This window comes from Apodemus sylvaticus, chromosome 6 (assembly GCF_947179515.1).
Source record: "Apodemus sylvaticus chromosome 6, mApoSyl1.1, whole genome shotgun sequence".
Lineage (NCBI taxonomy): Eukaryota > Metazoa > Chordata > Mammalia > Rodentia > Muridae > Apodemus > Apodemus sylvaticus.
In genome coordinates, this window is record NC_067477.1 from 107,128,381 (window position 1) to 107,148,514 (window position 20,134).

Consider the following 20,134-nt stretch of genomic DNA (forward strand, 5'->3'; position numbering starts at 1 on the left):
CGCGCCCCTCTGCGGCGGATCTGGACAGCGGGGGAGGTGGGAGGGGGGGGAAGATCTCCGGGCGCCTTGGCAACAGGTCTACGCATGCGTGAGCGGGGCCGCCTGGAAGAGGGGAAAGTGAAACGGCGAGGGCAGGGCGAAGCGGGTCTGGAAGGAAAGCGAGCCCTTTCCCGGAAGGGGCGGGACTAATGGCGAAGGCGCAAGTTTCGAAATTACTGCCTGGAGCTTAGTGCCTGGGAGAGCAGCGAGAGGCTCCCCCTCGCCTCTTGGTTTTGTTTGTTTGTTTAAAGTTTGGTTTTAGGGGATTAGAGAATTTAGAGGAGGCGATAGTGATTAGACTCCATGCCAGACTGGTAAATGGCAGAAGTGTTGCTTCCAAAGCCGCGAAGAGGGGGTGTCTGGGTAAGTCCTGCGGGACAGGCTGAGCCCGGCCTCCCGGTCCTTCTACCTGCTTCTAGAACACTGGCGGGAGGGCGAGCTCATCCGCAGGCCTACAAGGTCCCCATGGCCCTTCCCCGAGGACACCCATCTGGGCGACCCTCTCCGATGCCCGCTCTCACACCGATCTGCATTATGGTTACAGCTGGAAAAATAGATTTCTTACAGCAGTTACCACTTACGAGTGTCTCTGCGGTTGTGTATGTAGTCCTTTCTCCCCTACCAGCTCCTCCTTAGGGTGGACATCGCTTTAAATAAATATCCAGTTAAAAGTTGTTTTGGGCCCTTCTCTGTTCGCTTCTCAACCCGATGTTAATCATCCCATTCCGTCTTTACACAACTTCACATCAACATTCAGACCTAGGCAAGGAACTTCGCTGTCATGTTTCAGTTTTACCTTCAAAGTCGAGGGGCAGAGGGGAAGGCATTCAACTGTTAACCTCATCTCGGGTCGCCCACCCCAACCTTGGTATACAACCTCAAATCTCCAGTAAGGAGGTAAATTCATCTGTTCAGAGCCACCAGTCACTTCAGAAAGTAATCATTATATTGAGTTCTTTATCCTGGAATAGTGAAAAAGTGTAACAGTGTAGGCTAAAATGTGGGGCGGAACCAATCCTCTTGGTTAGCTAATGACAAGTGGGAAGTTCTTCCCTAGATGTCACTTCCTCTGAGAAGCCTCAGTGGATGTTTTTCTATGTACTCCTGTGCCTTGGTTTCTTTACTTCTGACACTGCTATCAGCCTATTAAAGTGCTAATGTTTCCCTCTACAGCTTCATCTTACCAAGAGATTTAAATCCAGAACCTGATCGTTATCATATCTTCAGCACCTGGGCACATCCCTAATAAACACTGGTAGGCAAGTGAAATATGAGACTCGAAGTTTAAATTCATATGACAGTATAGCTGAAAAAAATTAAAACAGCACGGCTTGATGAAATTATGTGGTAAATTCCCTATAGATACAATACTGCACACTGAAGGTTTGTCAATTTTATTTGAAAATATAGTTAAGTAACTATGAATTTGGAATTTAACTATTTCCTGTCCTTTCTTTAAACTTTGCCGAAGTAGAAAATTTGCCTTAATAAAATGTGGTTTTGTATAAATCAAGCTATTGACTTCTTTTATGTTCTTTACATTTGATTCATTAGCGGAATTAGCAAGGGTCTGTGTTTTTCTCACCTCATTCAGTTTTATAATTAACCAATAGAAACTTAATAGCTTTTAAGGAAGCTTTAGGAGCATAAATGGATTTATGGGCACCATATGGTTACATCAAAGGATTTGCTTTTGTTTTAACTTGAGGTAAATTCTTAAACCCTTTGTTAATGGAGCAACTTCCCTTCTTTCAAGCCATAATCTGGATTTTCCTGCTACCAAAATTGGTCTTGGAGTCAAAGGATATTAGAATCTTGTTGTTTATCTGGCTTAGTATGTTGCCTTTTTAGAAAAGTGGGGTTTCTCTCTGAGATTATGTAGTTGATCATTAGTACCTCCAAAACCTAAATCCTATGCTTCTGCCCTCCGAATTCAGTGCTCTTTTCATACGCTGAAACTACTAGTAATTCTTAAAAATTAGAAATCTGGCAGGAGACACATTTTGTTAGTAATTATTTTGATTACATCATGAGAGTGACATCAGTTGATATAAGAGGTCTGAGTATAGACACAAATTTACATAGTCTTGGGGGATTTAATCACTAGTATTTTTTTTTAATCACTAGTATTTTTAAGGTTTATTTACTGCTAATGTGGCTTCAAGTATAGATTATGACCTAATTAAGAATCCTCTACTGTCTTTTTGTGCAGTTATATATCCTATGCACTGTTCTATTTGGTCTCTTTTTAGAGTTTCACAAGCTTAGAATCTTTATTGGCATGTAATATCATTATCAGAAATGTAATATCAATATCAGAATATCATGTAATATCAATATCAGAAAAATGACTGGGACTAAGAGCACAGGCACACAGAAACACACACACACAGAGAGAGAGAGAGCAATGTATGGTGGCTTAACTATTTTTAAAACAAGTTGTATGTATTTTTTATACAATATACATTTCATACCATTGTTTTGGAATTACAAAGAATATTTTTAATGGCCATTCTCCAAACAGAATATGAATTTTTAAACTTCAATTATGGAAATTGTAGAGAAAATCCTAAAGTAGTATTTTTTAAAATAGCCAAACATGGCACATGTCTTTAGTCACAGTACTCAGAGGGCAGGGACTGGCAGATCTCAAGGCCAGCCTTGAGCCCTCACTACACAGTTCAAGACGCTACATACTTAGATCCTGTCTCAAATACAAATGTATGTGTTATAGATTACATATATGCATCATGCTTATAATACATAATTTTGTGGTAACTTAATCTTTATATATTTATAAAATAACCACCATAAATGCATGAGAACAGGATTTATATGATTTTTTTTTTTTAAAGATTGATTTATTTTCTATATGTGAGTACACTGTCGCTGTCTTCAGACACACCAGAAGAGGGCATTGGATCCTTTTACAGATGTTTGTGAGCCACCATGTGGTTGCTGGGAATTGAACTCAGGACCTCGGGAAGAGCAGCCAGCGCTCCAAACCGCTGGGCCATCTATCTCTCCAGCCCAATGATTTTTTTTTTTTAGAAAATGATTACTCATGATGTTAGACCTTACTGTAGTTCTAATCATACTTTTTATAGTTTTTGTTTTATCTACTGGATAGTTGATGACCTTATAGGAAATTCAAGAGGCACTAATAAAAGTTTGTTGTAAGTTTCCTAGAGCAACATATGTTAAGTTCACCAAGGTCAACAGAGAATGGTACACAAGGGGAAGAAGTAAAAAGAAGCTGGGAATCTTACCACAGGCTTACAGCTGTATATAGCAGAGTTAGTAAAGTGCTGTTAGAAATCAATATTAAAAATGCTCTGTAGATCATCTGACTGTGGTAGAGCAAGAAGGACTAGTAGGTTTGGAATTTAAGCAGACATCCTTGGGAAACACTAGGACTGAAACAGTTTTAAGGAGAGGTGATGGGATCATAGAGTTTGGTCAAAACTAGGTAAATCCAGTAATTGGAATCTGAGATAGGAGCACAAGCTGCAGACCAGCTCTACATACCCAGACCCTGTCCCAAAAAAGCCAGCCAAGCAGTGGGGTGTACAGTGTTAGTCCCAGCACTCAGAGGCCACTGGATCTTTGTGAGTTCAAGGCCAAAGGGGCTACACGGAAACCCCATATCAAAACAACAAAAAGTAACAGAAAAGACAGGTGTGTATTGTACATCCAATAAGAAGGTAGTAAGTAGGCTGAGTTAGTCACTTAAGAGAATACAGCAAATAATAAGAATTAATGTTAGGGGTCAGGTCTAATTCTTGTGGCTACCTCTAGTTCTTTTAATATTCCTGACTAGTTCTAATGGTATTTTTTGTAGTTCGTTTTGTTTTATCTAGTGAATGGTTGATAGCCTTATAGAAATTCAAGAAGCACTAATAGGAATTCATTGTAAGTTTCTAAGAACAACATCTGTAAGTTCACCAAAGTCACAGCAGTAGACTATATTGTTTGGGGATCTCTTGGTCTTTCCTGACTGACAGCCCCTGGCACTAGAGTTTTTCTGAATCTGTTTATTTTTGGGTGGGGGTTGGGGACACTATCATTACAATTGGTATAACTTTAATTGGTATGTGTATATATAAATATGCATTATATGTAATTTTAAACTTTAATCAAACGATTCCTCATCACAATTTTAGACATCTTTAGTGTTTTTTATCCCTCCTTTTAAAATGAGTCTTTTTAGGTATCCAGTGTGAGCCACAAATAAAAGCAAAAATACAGAGAATTTTACCCTCAAATTTTATCTGTTGTTAATGTGTTTTAATGACTAGTACTTTACAAATGTTATTTGCCCTCATAATAATGTCTTAGAAAATGTATGTATCCCTGCTCTTTCCAGAATTCACCCCAACTTTTCAAATTAACTCAATCTGCCATAGTGTTACAGCCAGCAGAACATGTTGATATAAAATAAATTAGCACTGGCCCCCAATTAACTACTACCTTGTGTTTATTCTGTATATTTCTTCCTAAAGTAACATGATCATGTATATTTACACACTTTACAAAAAGGAGTATACAAAATAACACTCATGGCAGGACTGGCCACATTATAAAATCAAGATTCAGAAAACTGAGGAAATTATAAACAACAGCCTTTCCAGCGCTGGTTTTCATTGCATCTGTGTGAGATGTATAATGTAGACTTTTCAGAAGGTTTCTGCATATGAATTATGGCCTTTCAATTTAATATATTTTTGCCATCTACCTTGGGTTTTTAAGCTGAATTCAGTTCATTTTTCAGAGGGTAATAATCAGGTTTGTATTCATGTAATCAGATTTAATCTTCATTGCACACATTATATATCTTTATCAAATAACAGCAAAGGGAAAGAAAAATAGGTGTAGGTGTTGAATAAAGAAAAGCTTTCTGGAAAAAAAAAAATACCCGGGAAGGACAACAGAGTGTAAGGTAGTTTATTCCTAAATTTTCCTGTACTGTACAAGGAAAAAAAGACTAAAATTAATTTTAAAATATGTTGTTTTACATTTCATTTTTTCCACTATGAACTGTATATCCATACAATTAAAAACAATACCTGTTATAAAAGTTTAACTCCACCTGGCAGTCCTGGTGTACACCTTCAATCCCAGAATTAAGGAGGCAAAGGCAGGCAGATCTCTATGAGATCTACAGAGCTAGTTCCAGGACAGCCAACACTACAGAGAGAAACCTTGTCTCAAAAAACCTAATAAAAAGAAATGTAACTCCATTTTCTCTAGTATTTACTACATCATTTCTTCCCTCCTTATTTCTCCATCAGTTTCTATGAACTAACCTTGGATTTGGAGATTTTGTTTTGTTTGTTTCTTTAGCTATTTACCTGCTTCCATGATTCCTTGCTTAAGTATACTTCAGATAACACTGGATAAACCATCAGGATGGGAGTGAATGACCTGTGGCAAATTTTGGAGCCTGTAAAGCAGCATATCCACCTGCAGCATCTCAGTGGGAAAACCATTGCTGTCGATTTGAGTCTCTGGGTGTGCGAGGCTCAGACAGTGAAGAAAATGATTGGAACTGTCACGAAGCCCCACCTCAGGTACAGTGAAGGGTCTGTGAATAGAGATGAGTCATGGTGTGGCAAGTCCTGGTGTCCTGACTTTGTTTCAACGTTTTTGTCTTATATTTTGAGATTTTAAAATATATTTAATATATCTCTGTCTAATATTTCTATACTGATGACTTAAGATATGTATCTCTTACTCTCCAAGCTTAAAGCTCCAATATCGATCTCCACGGCATGCTCCACTTACTGAAAGCCAGAAGCTTCAAAGGCCACTATCCCCCATCTGTCTCTCATCTTCAGTCAGTCCATAGTAATTCCTGCCAGTTTCACTTCCAAAATACACTATGTGTTCACAAATTCCTCTCGGTGTCTTGATGTCTCTTGTCCTATCAGTATCTCTGCTGATGGAATGGTATTTTCACTCCTCTTTGCCTGTTCTTAACCTCTCCCTCCAAACCAGTTTTCAGATTGCAGTGTGTATAGTCAAAAATTGTCCCCACTTAAATGTCATATGCTTCTCCTTAAAATCTTACTATCAGCCAATGGGATGGTTTCATTCGTAAATGCACTCGCTATCAGGCCTGGTAGCCTGAGTGTGACCCTTAGATCCCACATGGTGGGACAATACAGCCATTTCCTACAATGTTCTTTGACCTCCCCATAAGTACATGGGCTTGCATGTGCCCACATTAACACACACACACACACACACACACACACACACATATATACTGTGATGGTTTGTATATGATTGGTTCAGGGACTAACCCTATTAGGAGTGGTGACCTTGGGGTAAGACTCCACCCTGCTAAATTTAGGTCCAGGCCTGGTAGTACAAGCCTTTAATCCCAGAAGGCAAAGATAAGCAGATTTCTGAGTTCAAGACCAGCCTAGGACTGAACAAATTCTAGGTGAAGAAAAACTTAAATCCAAGCTTGCTGGACCACTCCTTTAATTCCAGTGCTTTGGAGACAGGTATGCAAATCTCTGAGTTCAAAGTCAGTCTACGAGCAAGATTCAGAACAGCCAATTTAGGCAGTGAAGGAGCTGGGAAAAAGGAAGCTAGTGATAACTTAATAGAACAAGGGGGCAGTGTTCCAGCTCCTGCATGGAGCAGAACTCAGCAGCTTCGGCCATGTGTCTCTGGCTTTATATTCAAGAGAAGGAGATTACTGGGACAATTGATGCTGGTTAGCTGGAGCTAAGACATTACTGGTAATTAAGAAAAGACCATCATCACTGAGGTAAAATCTTCTGGGAAGTGTTTTCTGAGAGAACAAAGAAGCTGTATTCCAGAGAGAGCCAAGGTTGTACCTCATGCTGCCCCTATACTTGGTAACATGTAAGAATCATCCAGGTGGTACTGGTTTTGAAGGCATGAAAGCATCATGAAGAACAGCTGAGGTTTGTGTGAGGCCATGGAAGGCTATTGGTGAAAGTGCACCCTCACTTGTAATTGACAGCCCAGGACTGAAGGGGTCACGCAAAGGAGTTGAGGCTTGGTACCATGAAGAGAGCCTATGAGAGGCTTTGGTGAAGCATACTTGCAGTGGAAGACCCTAGCATACTGGAGATGCCAGTACCATGGGATGACCACCAAGAACAGCAGTGGCAGCGGAGTGGATCAACCTGAACTTAGAGTGCTACAGAGGGCAGAGCAGGAGAAGTGACTCCAGCTCCTTGCAGATGCACAGAAGATCATATGTGGATCTCAGACACTGGAATAAGAAGCTGTGAAGCTGAAGTTGACTTGGGGACCCCAAGATGTTAAAGATGCCAGAGCCACAGGATGCCTGCCAAGGAAAGCTGCTAACAGGGAGTGGAACCAGCCCAGGAGAAAACCTTATTGCAATCAACAAAGATGAAAAGGGAGTTGAAGATCTGAAGACTGCTTTGCCATCAGACATGGAGATGCAGAGTTTGGACTTTTCCCAGCTGGTTTCCTGTCTTGCTTGGGGGATTACAGTTAAGTGATTGGATGAATCTCAAAAGAGACCTTGAACTTTGGGCTTTTAACACTGTTGAGACTGCTATAGACTATGTGGACTTTTGAAGTTGGACTAAATGTATTTTGCATTATACTATGTTTAAGTATTGCCCCCATAGACTCATGTTTGAACAAGCCTATGTGGGCCAGGGAGTGGAATGTGATGGTTCGTATATGATTGACCCAGGGAGTGACCCTATTAGGAGGTATGGCCTTGTTGGAGTAGGTGTGTCACTATGGGTGTGGGCTTAAGACCCTCACCTTAGTTGCCTGGAAGTCAGTCTTCCACTAGCAACCTTCAGATAAAGATGTAGAATTCTCAGCTCCTCCTGTACCATATATCTGCCTGGATGCTGCCAATTTCTGCTTTGATGTCAATGGACTGAACCTCTGAGCCTGTAAGTTAGCCCCAGTTAAATGTTGTCTTTTATAAAACTTGCATTGGTCATGGTGTCTGTTCACAGCAGTAAAACCCTAACTAAGACACATACAGACAAATACATGTTTAAAATGTTATTGCATGAACAGTGTTTTAACCTAGTGTTCTTAAACCATTTTTCATACTGCTTTTGGGTCTTTTTTATCAATACGATGTTTAATATGTTACTAATTTGTATGTTTCAGGAACCTATTTTTTCGTATTTCATATTTAACTCAAATGAATGTAAAACTGGTGTTTGTAATGGAAGGGGAGCCTCCAAAGCTGAAAGCTGATGTCATAAGCAAGAGGACGCAAACCCGCTACGGGCCTTCTGGAAAATCGAGGTCTCAGAAAACAGGGAGATCACATTTTAAGTCAGTCTTACGAGAGGTGAGCATTCAGTAATTCTTATTTGATTTAAAATATATTTTACAAACTTGCACTCATTAATCATATTGTTACTAGAGGAGTATTATGTGCAGAGAGTTTATGATAGAGTAAAACGGACCTGAGCCCACATTCTAGCACTGAAAGTTAGAAATACTGGGCAGGATTTTTAACTTATTTGCATTTTAATTCTTAGTAAAATTGGACATAGTAATACTCTCCACTGATTTTATAAATGCTTGAGCAATGTGTCTACAGTAAGTAATCCATAGTAGGGACTTGACTATCTTTCCTTTTAAGTCCAGCAGTTTAACAATGCATGAGAGCCACAAGTTATTTGCTTCTTTGATCAAGGTTAAGGGCATCACTGGTTTATGGGTATAAACATAAATATTTAGGCAGGAATTATATAACATGTCCATTTAATAAAGAAACTGTAGTAGATTCTATGCCTATGTCCTCTCCAGTTATGGACCTCTACCCAGATTACATTATCAGGAGCTTCAATGGGAAGAGCCTCAGATTCATTAGAGATCAATTGGTTGTCCCTATAATAGTCACTACATTATTATACCAGTAAGCACCTCTTGCCTAGCAAGGCATGCAAGTCTAAGGAAGACTGTACATAGCTTTTCCCCAGCTACATGTATAGTAGCTTCTGGTGCTTTGAAGGCTACCCAACAGGATTTAGAAGGTTTTGTTTGTCACAGGATAAAGCCCAGGCTGTCCTGGAACTGGCTATATAGCTTAGAGTGGTTGTAAATTCATGATCCTCCCTCATCAAGTTACATATTTTAATTTTAATTATAATATATCACTCTTGGGCTGGAAAGATGGTTCAATGGTTAAGAGCATTGACTGCTCTTCCAGAGACCCTGAGTTCAATTCCCAGCAACCACATGGTGGCTCACAACCATATATATATATGTATATACCTCCCTTTCTTCCCTCCAGCCCTCCAAGTCCCCTCTCTGCAATGCCTTCCTGTAATCTGCTGAGTTCATTTTTACTGTTTCTGTGTGGTTTTAGGGCTGACTACTTTGTATGGGGTAAGTAGTTTGAGAACTGTCTCCGGGAGAGGCTCACTCTCCCAGTGTCAGCAGTCATGAGTTGCCTGTGGCTCTCTGTCAAGGGGTGGACTCCATGAGATTTCCCCCGTTTGAGTTAGAATGTCTTTTGCTGTTGCCACCAGACTCCCAGTTTTCTTTGTACAACCATTTCTAGGAGAGGCTTTCACAGCCAACTTCCTAGTATGTTTTTGAGGTGTTAAATAGTTGATTGTTAGCTTTTCACTTAGCACTTTTTATAGATAGTTCCCAGTTGTTTCTTTCTATTTAAAATTATAACTTTTTATATAACATGTATGGGACTATGAGTTGTTTTTTGGTTTTGTTTTGTTTTTTGTTTTTTGTTTTTCTAGACAGGGTTTCTCTGTGTAGCCCTGGCTGTCCTGGGACTCACTCTGTAGACCAGGCTGGCCTTGAACTTAGAAATCCACCTGCCTCTGCCTCTGCCTCCCAAGTGCTGGGATTAAAGACGTGCGCCACCTCTGCCTGGCTATGAATTGTTCTTATGATTGTATATCATTTACATTTTAACTTCTCTCCATTATTCATGAAATTATGAACTTTCCTGCTATAATTTTTTCTTACCATTTTGAGATTCAAATAAAATTATTCAAAATAGAATTGACAAACTGAAATTCAAAGATTTATTTATTTATTTATCTATTTACTTTTTTAGATAGGGTTTCTTTATATAGCCTTCTCTGTCCTGGAAATTACTCTGTAGAACAGGGTGGCCTTGAACTCAGAGACCGACCTCCCTCTGCCTCCTAAGCACTGGGATTAAGGGCATGTTGCACCACCACCTGGCTTAGAGTGATAGCTCTTGCCGATTACTTTCCTACAAGTACTGGTAGGAGGGCAATTTTGATACTCACATAAGAACTCTGGATGTTTGATTTATCTTTGTGCTACACAGAAGCAAAGATATTTAATTCAGTCATGGTTAATCCTACCACTCAGAAGGCAGGAGGATGTCTATAAGTTTGAGGCCAGCCAGGGCTACAAAGTGAGGCCCTGCCTTTAAAAATGTGAAGATAGGGTATTTAATATGATGACGTATTTTAGAAGACAATGCATAAAATAGTGGTTCTTGAGCTGAGGTTTTCTGGTCTTACATGTTTTAAAGAATTTTTAGTTACTGAGTAGTCAAACTTAATGTCTTAATAGCTGAAGTAAACAACTATACAGTGTTCTAACAATTTCCTGTGAAATTAGCTCCTGGAAATATCTGTGAATCTCATTCTTAGAACATTAAATATGCTGTATCTGTATGTCTTAAGGGAATTGTTCTGTTTCTACTTATGTATTACAATCATTATGGCGCTCTTAGGCATTTTGTGTCTATTCAATTTTGCTTACCTATCACTCATTTTAATATTTCTGCATTCTCAGTAGGTCAAAAGTACAAATTAATCATCCTTCAAGGACAATTCCATCCTATAGAATAAGTAGGAGAAAATGCAACCAGCCATATCATACTTTGTGTGTTTTACTTTGAAAAGAATTTTGAATGTAAATAGCACACAAAGCTGAAACAACATTGCTTAGTATGAAAAGATAATCCCTAGCTAGGGTAAAGAGAGAAGATATGCTAGTAGCAAAAATATTTCTCCAAAATCATACCCTAAGCCTTGAGACTGTTGCCAGACTTGGGCTACATCTGGCAGCTTTTTTTTATATATTATACAAAAACTTGAACATTCTGAGTAATAGGTATTAATTCTGACAATCTGTAGAAAGTACATTTGCCTAGCTTCTTTTCTCCATATTCAGGATTCTTCAATTCAGAAAGAACTGTAAATTGTAAATGGCAAGGAAAGTGAACTATTATAGTCCATATGGCTAAAGTCAGCAAGATCAAAGCCATAACCCAATGGAATCTCACAGTGGATTATTTGTGCATCATTAAAGGATAAAAATCTCCTTGCATGGGTATTTGGTTTCCTAGGAGAAACCAACAACTTAGCCTTGTAAGAGTTTTCCCACTGTTGTGTGACAATATCTGTGGGAAGTACTTACCAGGTAGGGAAATGATGACAAACTAAAGAAAGGACACTACCAACATCCAACTTGGTGAACCAATGAGGTTTAGGGACAGGAGGAGGAGGGGTTACTTACATGAATAGAGTAAGAGGTCAGTTAGAGGAACAGAAACAAAGCCAACTCTGTCACCAAAAGTTCATCTTATAGGCAATAACTCTTAAAGGCTGGAAACTGGAGAATGTCCATCCCAGGAGCGCAGTTCTTTGAGGCAGTTCAGCTCAGTCTTTCTCTTCAGGCAGCCAAGCTGTTCTGTCTCCCAACTTATACTTAATTATTTGTGGGAAGGGAGAGGCCTAGTGTCTCTGGTCAAGGTCAAGGACTTCCTGAATCCTTAGAGTTGTTTATTTCCTGATCTAAGCTTAATCAGCTTCCTTTAGGATAGAATGCTTTCACTCAGTATTAGAACATACCTTGTCAATACCAACCATAATACTGTATTTCAATGTTGGTTTCTGCAAAATAATATTGTACAAATTAAATAGGCATAACCAAATTATTTCACCTAAAGGGTTAGCAATCCTTTCTTAAAGCCAATGAATTATTCAGTATCCAAATTTCTGAGTGTTTCTTCTTCTTTTTTTTTTTTTTTTTTGGTTTCTTTCAAGACAGGGTTTCTCTGTATAGCCCTGGCTGTCCTGGAACTCACTCTGTAGACCAGGCTGTCCTGCAACTCAGAAATCTGCCTGCCTCTGCCTCCCAGAGTGCTGGGACTACAGGCGTGCACCACCACTGCCGGCTGAGTGTTTATTTAATGTTTTTTTTTTTTTTTTTAATACACAGAAGACAACTACGACTAATGTTTTAAATGTCGAAAAAAATTCAAGGTCAAGGCCGGGCAGTGGTGGTGCACTTGGGAGGCAGAGGCAGTCGGATTTCTGAGTTTGAGGCCAGCCTGGTCTACTGAGTGAGTTCCAGGACAGCCAGGGCCATACAGAGAAACCCTGTCTCTAAAAAACCAAAAATAAAAAAACAAAAACAAAAAAAAAGAAAGAAAGACAAAAGAAAAGAGAATTCAAGCTGTGAAAACTGAGTGTCCGCACCTCCTTGTCTCAGTGCCTCGACCTACTGGAGTGCCTGGGCGTGCCCTGGGTCCAGGCTGCTGGGGAGGCTGAGGCCATGTGCGCTCACCTGAATGCCAGTGGCCACGTGGACGGCTGCCTTACCAACGACAGCGACACTTTCCTGTATGGAGCCCAGACTGTCTACAGGAATTTCACTATGGACACAAAGGTATGTCTTTCCTTTGTCTGTCTGTCTGTCTGTCTCTCTCTATCTCTCTCTTTAATACTAAAACTTAATTTTAAAACCGTATTTGTATGTATGAGGTGGTAAGTGTGTGCATATGAATGCAGGCATCGAGCCCACCTAGAGCTGGAGGTTCCGGAATTTGTCAGCTGCCTGACATGGGTCCTTAGAACTGAACAAGGATCCTCTTTGAGAGGCGTATGAACAGCCGCTAAGCCATCTCTCCAACCCTGTAAATAACTGTTTTGGAGTGATGGAGATGGTAAAGCTGATTACTTATTAAAAAGTAAATTTAAAGCTATTTTAAAAGGCATTGTAAAAGAATAAATAAATAAATAAACAAATAAATAAATAAACAAATAAATAAATAAATAAATAAATAAATAAATAAATAAATAAAGGCATTGTAGGACAGCAAGATGGCTCAGTAGAGAACGGTGCTTAACTGGAGTTTGATTCCCAGAATCCACATGGTGGAAGAGAAGAACTGACTCCCACAAGTTGTTCTTTCCATTCCTCTCAGGAACCACGCCATACACATACCCATACAAATAAATAAGTAAATGTAAGTTAAAAAAAAAAAGTATCGCCAAATAGTTTATTCTCTTCAAAATTTGAGTCTCTCTCTAACATAACACAGAATTATGTGAGAAATGCATTGTTTTGTCCCAGAAATTCCAGTTTCAGTATTTAATCCTCAGAACACCTCCAAATGTATGTGAAGAGGGACTACAAGGCAGGAAGTTTTTTGTTACAGTATTAATAACTATAAAACATTAGCAAACATTAGCAAAACATTAACTTGTTCAGGAATGTTTAAATGTTTCACAGTTAGGATACCTAGCTAGGGATTCCTGGCAATTAGCATTTTATTGCAGCAACTCAGAGAATGGCAGAGATGCGGCTGTATAAGGCAGCCTACACCTAGGCATTTGTATATTCAGGCCAGCAAGGCCAAACTTCATGCCATCTCTCGAAATGCTAGTAGGTACTGAGAGAAGGAGATTGAGAGAATCAGTGTGATCTAGTACTAAGTAATCATTTTCACAGCGATGTCTTAGAGAGGGGGGCACATACCTTTAATCCCAGCAGAGTGGATCCAGGGCAGGGGAATCTCTGTGAGCTAGCTCCAGGGCAGCCTAATCTACATAGCAAGTTCAGGTGAGACCTTGTCTCAAAAGGGGAAAGGGAGAGATGCTACCGACAGTAATTATGCTGAGTACTGGGGGATATGATGCCAAACAGTATTTTTATATAATTTGACCTTTATTAAAAATAGAGAATAGTAGCCAGGCAGTGGTGGCGCACGCCTGTAATCCCAGCACTCTGGGAGGCAGAGGCAGGAGGATTTCTGAGTTCGAGACCAGCCTGGTCTACAGAGTGAGATCCAGGACAGCCAGGGCTACACAGAGAAACCCTGTCTCGAAAAAACCAAATAAAAAAAAATAGAGAATAGTGAATATTAATAACAAATATTAGAGAAAAATATTTTTCAAAGAATTATATACCAAGCTACTAATAATTAATTTTAGGTAATATAAGTATAGTGAATGTTTTTGTCTACAGTATATACCATACATTATACTTTTTATATACCAAGAACAATAAAGAGAAAGAGAAGTTGCTTACCATGAAGGTTTATCTTATTTTAATATATCTTTAATAATGTTTTGAGACTGTTGTGTATGAGTTCTGTATATTTGACTTAGCACCCACTCTTCCCAGATCTCCGTGGTGACACTCTCGCTCTCTGTCCTAGTCTGCTTTCTATTGCTGTTATAAGATTACAACCAAAAACAACTCGGGGAGGAAAGGGAGTATTTGACTCATACTTCATGTCTTTGTCATCATTGTGGGAAGCAATACAGGAATCTAGAAACAGGAACTAATGCAGAGGTCGTGGAAGAATGCTGTTTTCTGACTTGCTCCTCATAGCTTGCTCAGCTTGTATTTTGTATACAGCTCAGGAATAGATGGCCCGATCCCTGGTCGGCTGCCCTCCCTCAGCATCAATTGTTAATTGAGAAAGTCCCCCCAGTGACTTGCCTACTTAGCAGTCATACAGGAGCATTTTCTCAATTGAGGTTTCCTCTTTCAGATGACTCTAGTTTATGTTAAATTGACCAAATTTTTTAAAAAAAATTGTAATGCCCATATACTATTGGGTATGATGCTATCCACTAGGGTATACACCCTTAAAGAAAATTGACTCTCCCTCCCACAGAAACCATCAGCTGTCATTTGTTCCTCAGCTAGGGGTGGGGGTCCCGCGCCTCTCCTGCTCAGTGCTGCTCAGTTCTGAATTGACTGCCCTCAGCTTGGGCAGGCAGGCAAGCTGCTGTGTTCATAGATGGCAGTGGCTCTGTCGGGTTCATAAGACATTCTTTTTCCCTATCCTCCCCAACCTCTAGCTTAACAATCGTTCAGCCCACATAGTCCCTGAGCCTTGGGGAAAGGGAAGGTAATACATATGTCTGAACAAACACTGAACATACACTTATTATCTGCACTGCTTTTTTAATGACTCTAAAACTCTAATAATCCATGGATATAGGATGCAAATTTATAAGGCAGCTCGATACTATATCCATTTAGCAAAATAATAGTGGTAGGTTCACCTCTGGGACCTATGAGCTCCCTTTCCAAGGGTTCTCAGCCAGATACACAGTTCCAGGCATGTGTTTTCTCTGGTAAAGTGGGTCTTAAATCTAATCATAAAGCAGTTGGTTACACTCATAACATATAACATTCGTGCCAGTATTGAATCCATATGCTGGTCATTACTGTAGATCACAGGGTTCACAGCTGGATTAGATTGTTGATGACTTTTCTGCTCCACAGCAAACATGCATAGCACCTTCCAGTACTTGGAAAGAGGCCCAGTAAGGAGGAACTTTCAGCTCCACTTCATTCATTTATTGAAATGTCACATTTTATAGATACTGTTGTGATGAGTATAATTTTCTCATTTAAATTTTTAGAAAACAACTAAATGACAACTCATTCTTTCTACTGTTTAACACAAAAACTCTCTGAAGATAAAACCTCTGCTTCTATAGGATCCACATGTTGACTGTTACACAGCATCATCTATCAAGAATGAGCTAGGCTTGGATCGAGACGCTCTAGTTGGACTGGCAGTACTTCTTGGTTGTGATTACCTTCCAAAGGCAAGCTGAGCTCATCACTTTCTCAATATCTTTAATATTTCTCATGCTGTGTGTGTGTTTATGAACATGATATGGGCATATAATTATGAGTTCATTGAAGTTTGAAGTATAAGCCATTCACTAACAAACCTCAGTTGGATCACTGAGATGACCCATGGTTGAAAGCACTGCTGTGCAAGCCCTGACACTCTGAGTCCATGCCTGAGACACACATAAAGGGGCAGGAAAAAGACCACGTCCACAGAGTTGTCCTCTGACCTTCTACAAGGCATGGCACATGTGCTCACACATCATGCATAGCCACACAGAATAATAAGTAAGTAAATCCAAAGACAGTCAGCACCTCAGGCAATGCTAAAAGCCACCTTTACAGATATACCTTTATTCCTTCATGACAGTAAATGTTACTAAGGAGAATTCAGGAAACGATCCCATGGCTTCAACCTTAAAAGAGATTGACATGCAGGCTTGACCAACTTATTAAGGAAGTTTAAGGATTGCTCATATTTTATAGCAGTGCTAGTTTTTATTATGGCTTTGCCTGTTTTTGAGCTCTATACTCTTGTCATCTAATTACACACATGTGCAGTGCTATGTTGGTGCTGCTAAGCAGTGTCACTACTGAAGTAAGCCATCCCTCCCTCCCTCCCTCCCTGCCTGCCTCTCATCATGTTAGTTTGTTCATAGAGTGATAGGAGTTATAGGATGACCTTTTCTCAAATATGCTGTGTAAAATGTGATTGATTGCTATTATATCTCTTTATATGTGTCTCCATCATTGCTGGTATTAACATTTAAGTTTCTTTTTCCACTTTATGGAAGGGAGTGCCTGGAGTTGGAAAAGAACAAGCATTAAAACTTTTGCAGATTTTGAAAGGACAAAGTTTGCTTCAGAGGTAACTAAACAGTGCTTTTTATTCCATATCAGACATTTATTCTTATTGGACTTAGTAGTGAGTACTACTACAGAAAGAATTGTTTATGAACTACTTATTTTCAGTAATTAATTTTTACTTATCTTGAGGTCTTTTATTGCTTCACTACACACAGTACAACAGCAAGTGAATCAACTTATAACCATGTACATTTTTTCCATAGGCTGTTTTAGATCATTAGTATCAAGTAAAGATGAACATAACCCTAAAATAATGTATTTGATGCTTTGATACTATATTTAATTTCTATAAGTGAAATACTATATAGCATGCTGAAAATTCAAGGTGACAAAAGAGAAGAAATGACTGAAAAAATCCTTCAAGTCACTGCACTCTTTTTTTACAGTGCTTCTCTTTTAGCTGTAAAGCTGTTGGTAGAACTAAGTCTTCAGCCAGATCCGTATGGACATCTGTGGTTAGTGTGCCAAAACAGGAAAGAAATGGTATAATTTGGCCTGGGAATGAATAAAGGAACCCTCTCAATTGTCTTTACAATAAAATAAAGAAGGAAACACAAGTAAATAGTACATAACTAATTCTAAGTTACTCTCCTTGAAATCATGTTGGCAAGTATGTACTATTTGGAAACATTTAATCATGGTCTTTTATAATTATCCATTCTACTAATTTTAATAATTTGTATTATTTTACCTATTTTTTTAATCTTTGAAGCCTGTTATTTATCCAGAAACTATTAATACAGATTTTTAGTATACTTAGTTTTCCTTAACAGTATATGAATCGGCCAGGCGGTGGTGGCCGGTGGCAGTGGCGGTGGCAGTGGAGGTGGCAGTGGCAGTGGCAGTGGCTGGCGGTGGCAGGGACGGCCTAGTCTACTTGAGTGACCAGAACAGCCGGGGCTATACAGAGAAACCCTGTCTCGGAAAAACCAAAAAATAAAAAAACAACAACAAAGTATATGAATCAAAATTTCCAACAGCTAATTAATTACCTCAGCGCCGCACATTACCCTTTGAACTCAGTGTTTTCTCAGGAGCATCTAGCTGTCGTTGATAGTATTATGGTAACCTGAAACTTCAGCCAAAACCAAAAATTTTGTTTCTCAAAATCTTAGCAGTTGCATACATACTATATGTACTTCTTTTTGTTTGTTTGTATGTTTGATTGGTTGGTTGATTGGTTGGTAGGTTGGTTGGTTGATTGGTTGTTGGTAGGTTGGTTGGCTGGCTGGCTGGTTCACTTTATGGGGGTGGGGGTTGTTTTTGTTTCTCTTGAGACAGAGTTTCTCTGTATAACAGCCCTGGCTGTCCTAGAAATCTCTTTGTAGATCAGGCTGGCCTTGAACTCTCAGAGATCTGCCAGCCTCTGCCTCCAAAGTGCTGGGATCAAAGGCATGTGCTACCACACCCAGTTGCATATATCTTTCTTAGTTTTTTGGATTTTTGGGGGTTTTTTTTGAGACAGGGTTTCTCTGTATAGCCCTGGCTATCCTGGAGCTCACTCTGTAGACCAGGCTGGCCTGGAACTCAGAAATCCGCCGGCCTCTGCCTCCCAGAGTGCTGGGATTACAGGCGTGCGCCACCACCGCTGGGCAGCATATATCTTTCTTAAAACCTGGCATTATACAACTTGCTATGTGTATACAACAGATTATTAATGTGTTAAACTATCCACATTTTAAAAGTTTTATCTAAAAATTTAGTGTTTTATTTGAACATACAAATTACTCTTTGCTATTATTTCGATTTAAAAAAAGATTATGCATATGATTCTGCTTGTTTTATACTCTGGCACATAGAAACAATATGAAAAAAGGCATATGCAAATTATTCTCCCCCCAATACATCATTGCCTGACAAACTCATCAGAAAATGGAAAAAAATAAAAACTACCAGGATAAGTGTGATAAGATGTAATATGAACAGACACAAGGGCATGCACACTCTATCTCCTTTATGATACTTCTCTACCTGGGACCACATGTAAAGCTTGTAAAAATAAAAAGTAAGCATTTTCCCAGACCAAGCAAGTGGATTTATAATTATGAAAGAAAAAGTAATTTGGCAGGTTAAAGAGATTACAATAAACTGACATTTGAGAATGTATTTTAATTAACTCAATTTTTTTCTCTTTTTTTTCCTAATAAAGGTTTAACCAGTGGATTGAAGAACCTTGCTACTCTGTTCCACAACCAGCAGCAAAAAAAGTGAATCACTGCTCTGTGTGTTCCCACCCAGGTAAGCAGGCATAGCAGAGTCTCCAGCATGCTGGAGTCTGAATCCATTTGCACAGTCCTGCTCTCAACGTACGTTCTTAGACCTTTATTAAGAGTCAGAAGCTGAGTTACACAGATATTGTGAACATTTAATTAATGTTAGATAAGTGAAATAATGTTATAGCAATGATAAACATAGAATAAGTAAAATGTACTGTATTACCAATGATTTAGATTTTGAAATTATCATGTTTTTGATGTATGAATCTATTTTTATGAAAAACACAAATCTTACAGGAAAATGGAGATAAACCATTTATTTTTATATCAATGTTTTATGTTTATAGTCCATTGCACTATAGTACATTTTACTATATAGATAGTGACTTAAAACTAGTTTCTAATATTGGTTCATTCTTGTTGAAAATAGGTTGTATCTTCATCAGAGAGTTTAAAAAGATAACATTGAACATGAGCTGAGTGTGATACACACCTGTAATTCAGTCATTGGGAAGTACAACCTAGGATTGAGTTGAAGGCTTTAGTTACACAGAGAGCTTGAGGTCAGCCTAGGCTACATGAGATCTTGTCTCAAAACAACCACAAAAACCCACAATCTAAAAGGTATCACTGAATATGTTTCAGTGGATTCTTTCAAAGGAATGGAGGGTCCTGCCCATACCTGTGCTGCAGTGATATTCTTCCTTTCCAAGCATTAATCAGCTCTGGGGTAACTGAGTTACACACTGGCAGGGGAGACGAAGTGGGTAATCTTTTAATATGCTCAGTAAAGAAGCCCTTCATGAATTATTATATTAGGGAAATAATATTTCTTACTAATAATTACATTCTACTTTCCTACCTTGTAGCTACTATATAAAACAAAGTTTTCCGTTATTGGATATAAATTAACTAATACTTCAAAAGATGAGTACTTTGTGAGCAGTGTCATGATAGAAAGTTATAATTTGTGCTAGGAACCACTATGGTGTTCATTATTCTTTCAGCCTAAATATACTGAAACCACACTGTACTAGATAATATTAATTTTGAAATTTTAGATAACAGAAAAGGGGACATGTTGAACCCAGTTCTGCAAAGCAATAAAAAATCACACATCTTTGTGT

General features: G+C 38.9%; 1 protein-coding gene across 1 annotated transcript in view; it reads left to right on the top strand.

The window, feature by feature from the left end:
* Positions 1-65: 65 nt before the first annotated feature.
* Positions 66-20,134, top strand: part of Gen1 (GEN1 Holliday junction 5' flap endonuclease) — a 32,624-nt gene continuing 12,555 nt past the window's right edge. Inside the window, 8 exon segments of the mRNA XM_052186105.1 lie at positions 66-402; positions 1,213-1,422; positions 5,383-5,609; positions 8,188-8,374; positions 12,535-12,711; positions 15,786-15,896; positions 16,719-16,792; positions 18,941-19,029. Coding sequence (XP_052042065.1) covers positions 5,449-5,609; positions 8,188-8,374; positions 12,535-12,711; positions 15,786-15,896; positions 16,719-16,792; positions 18,941-19,029 — 799 coding nt within the window. The 5' untranslated portion in view covers positions 66-402; positions 1,213-1,422; positions 5,383-5,448.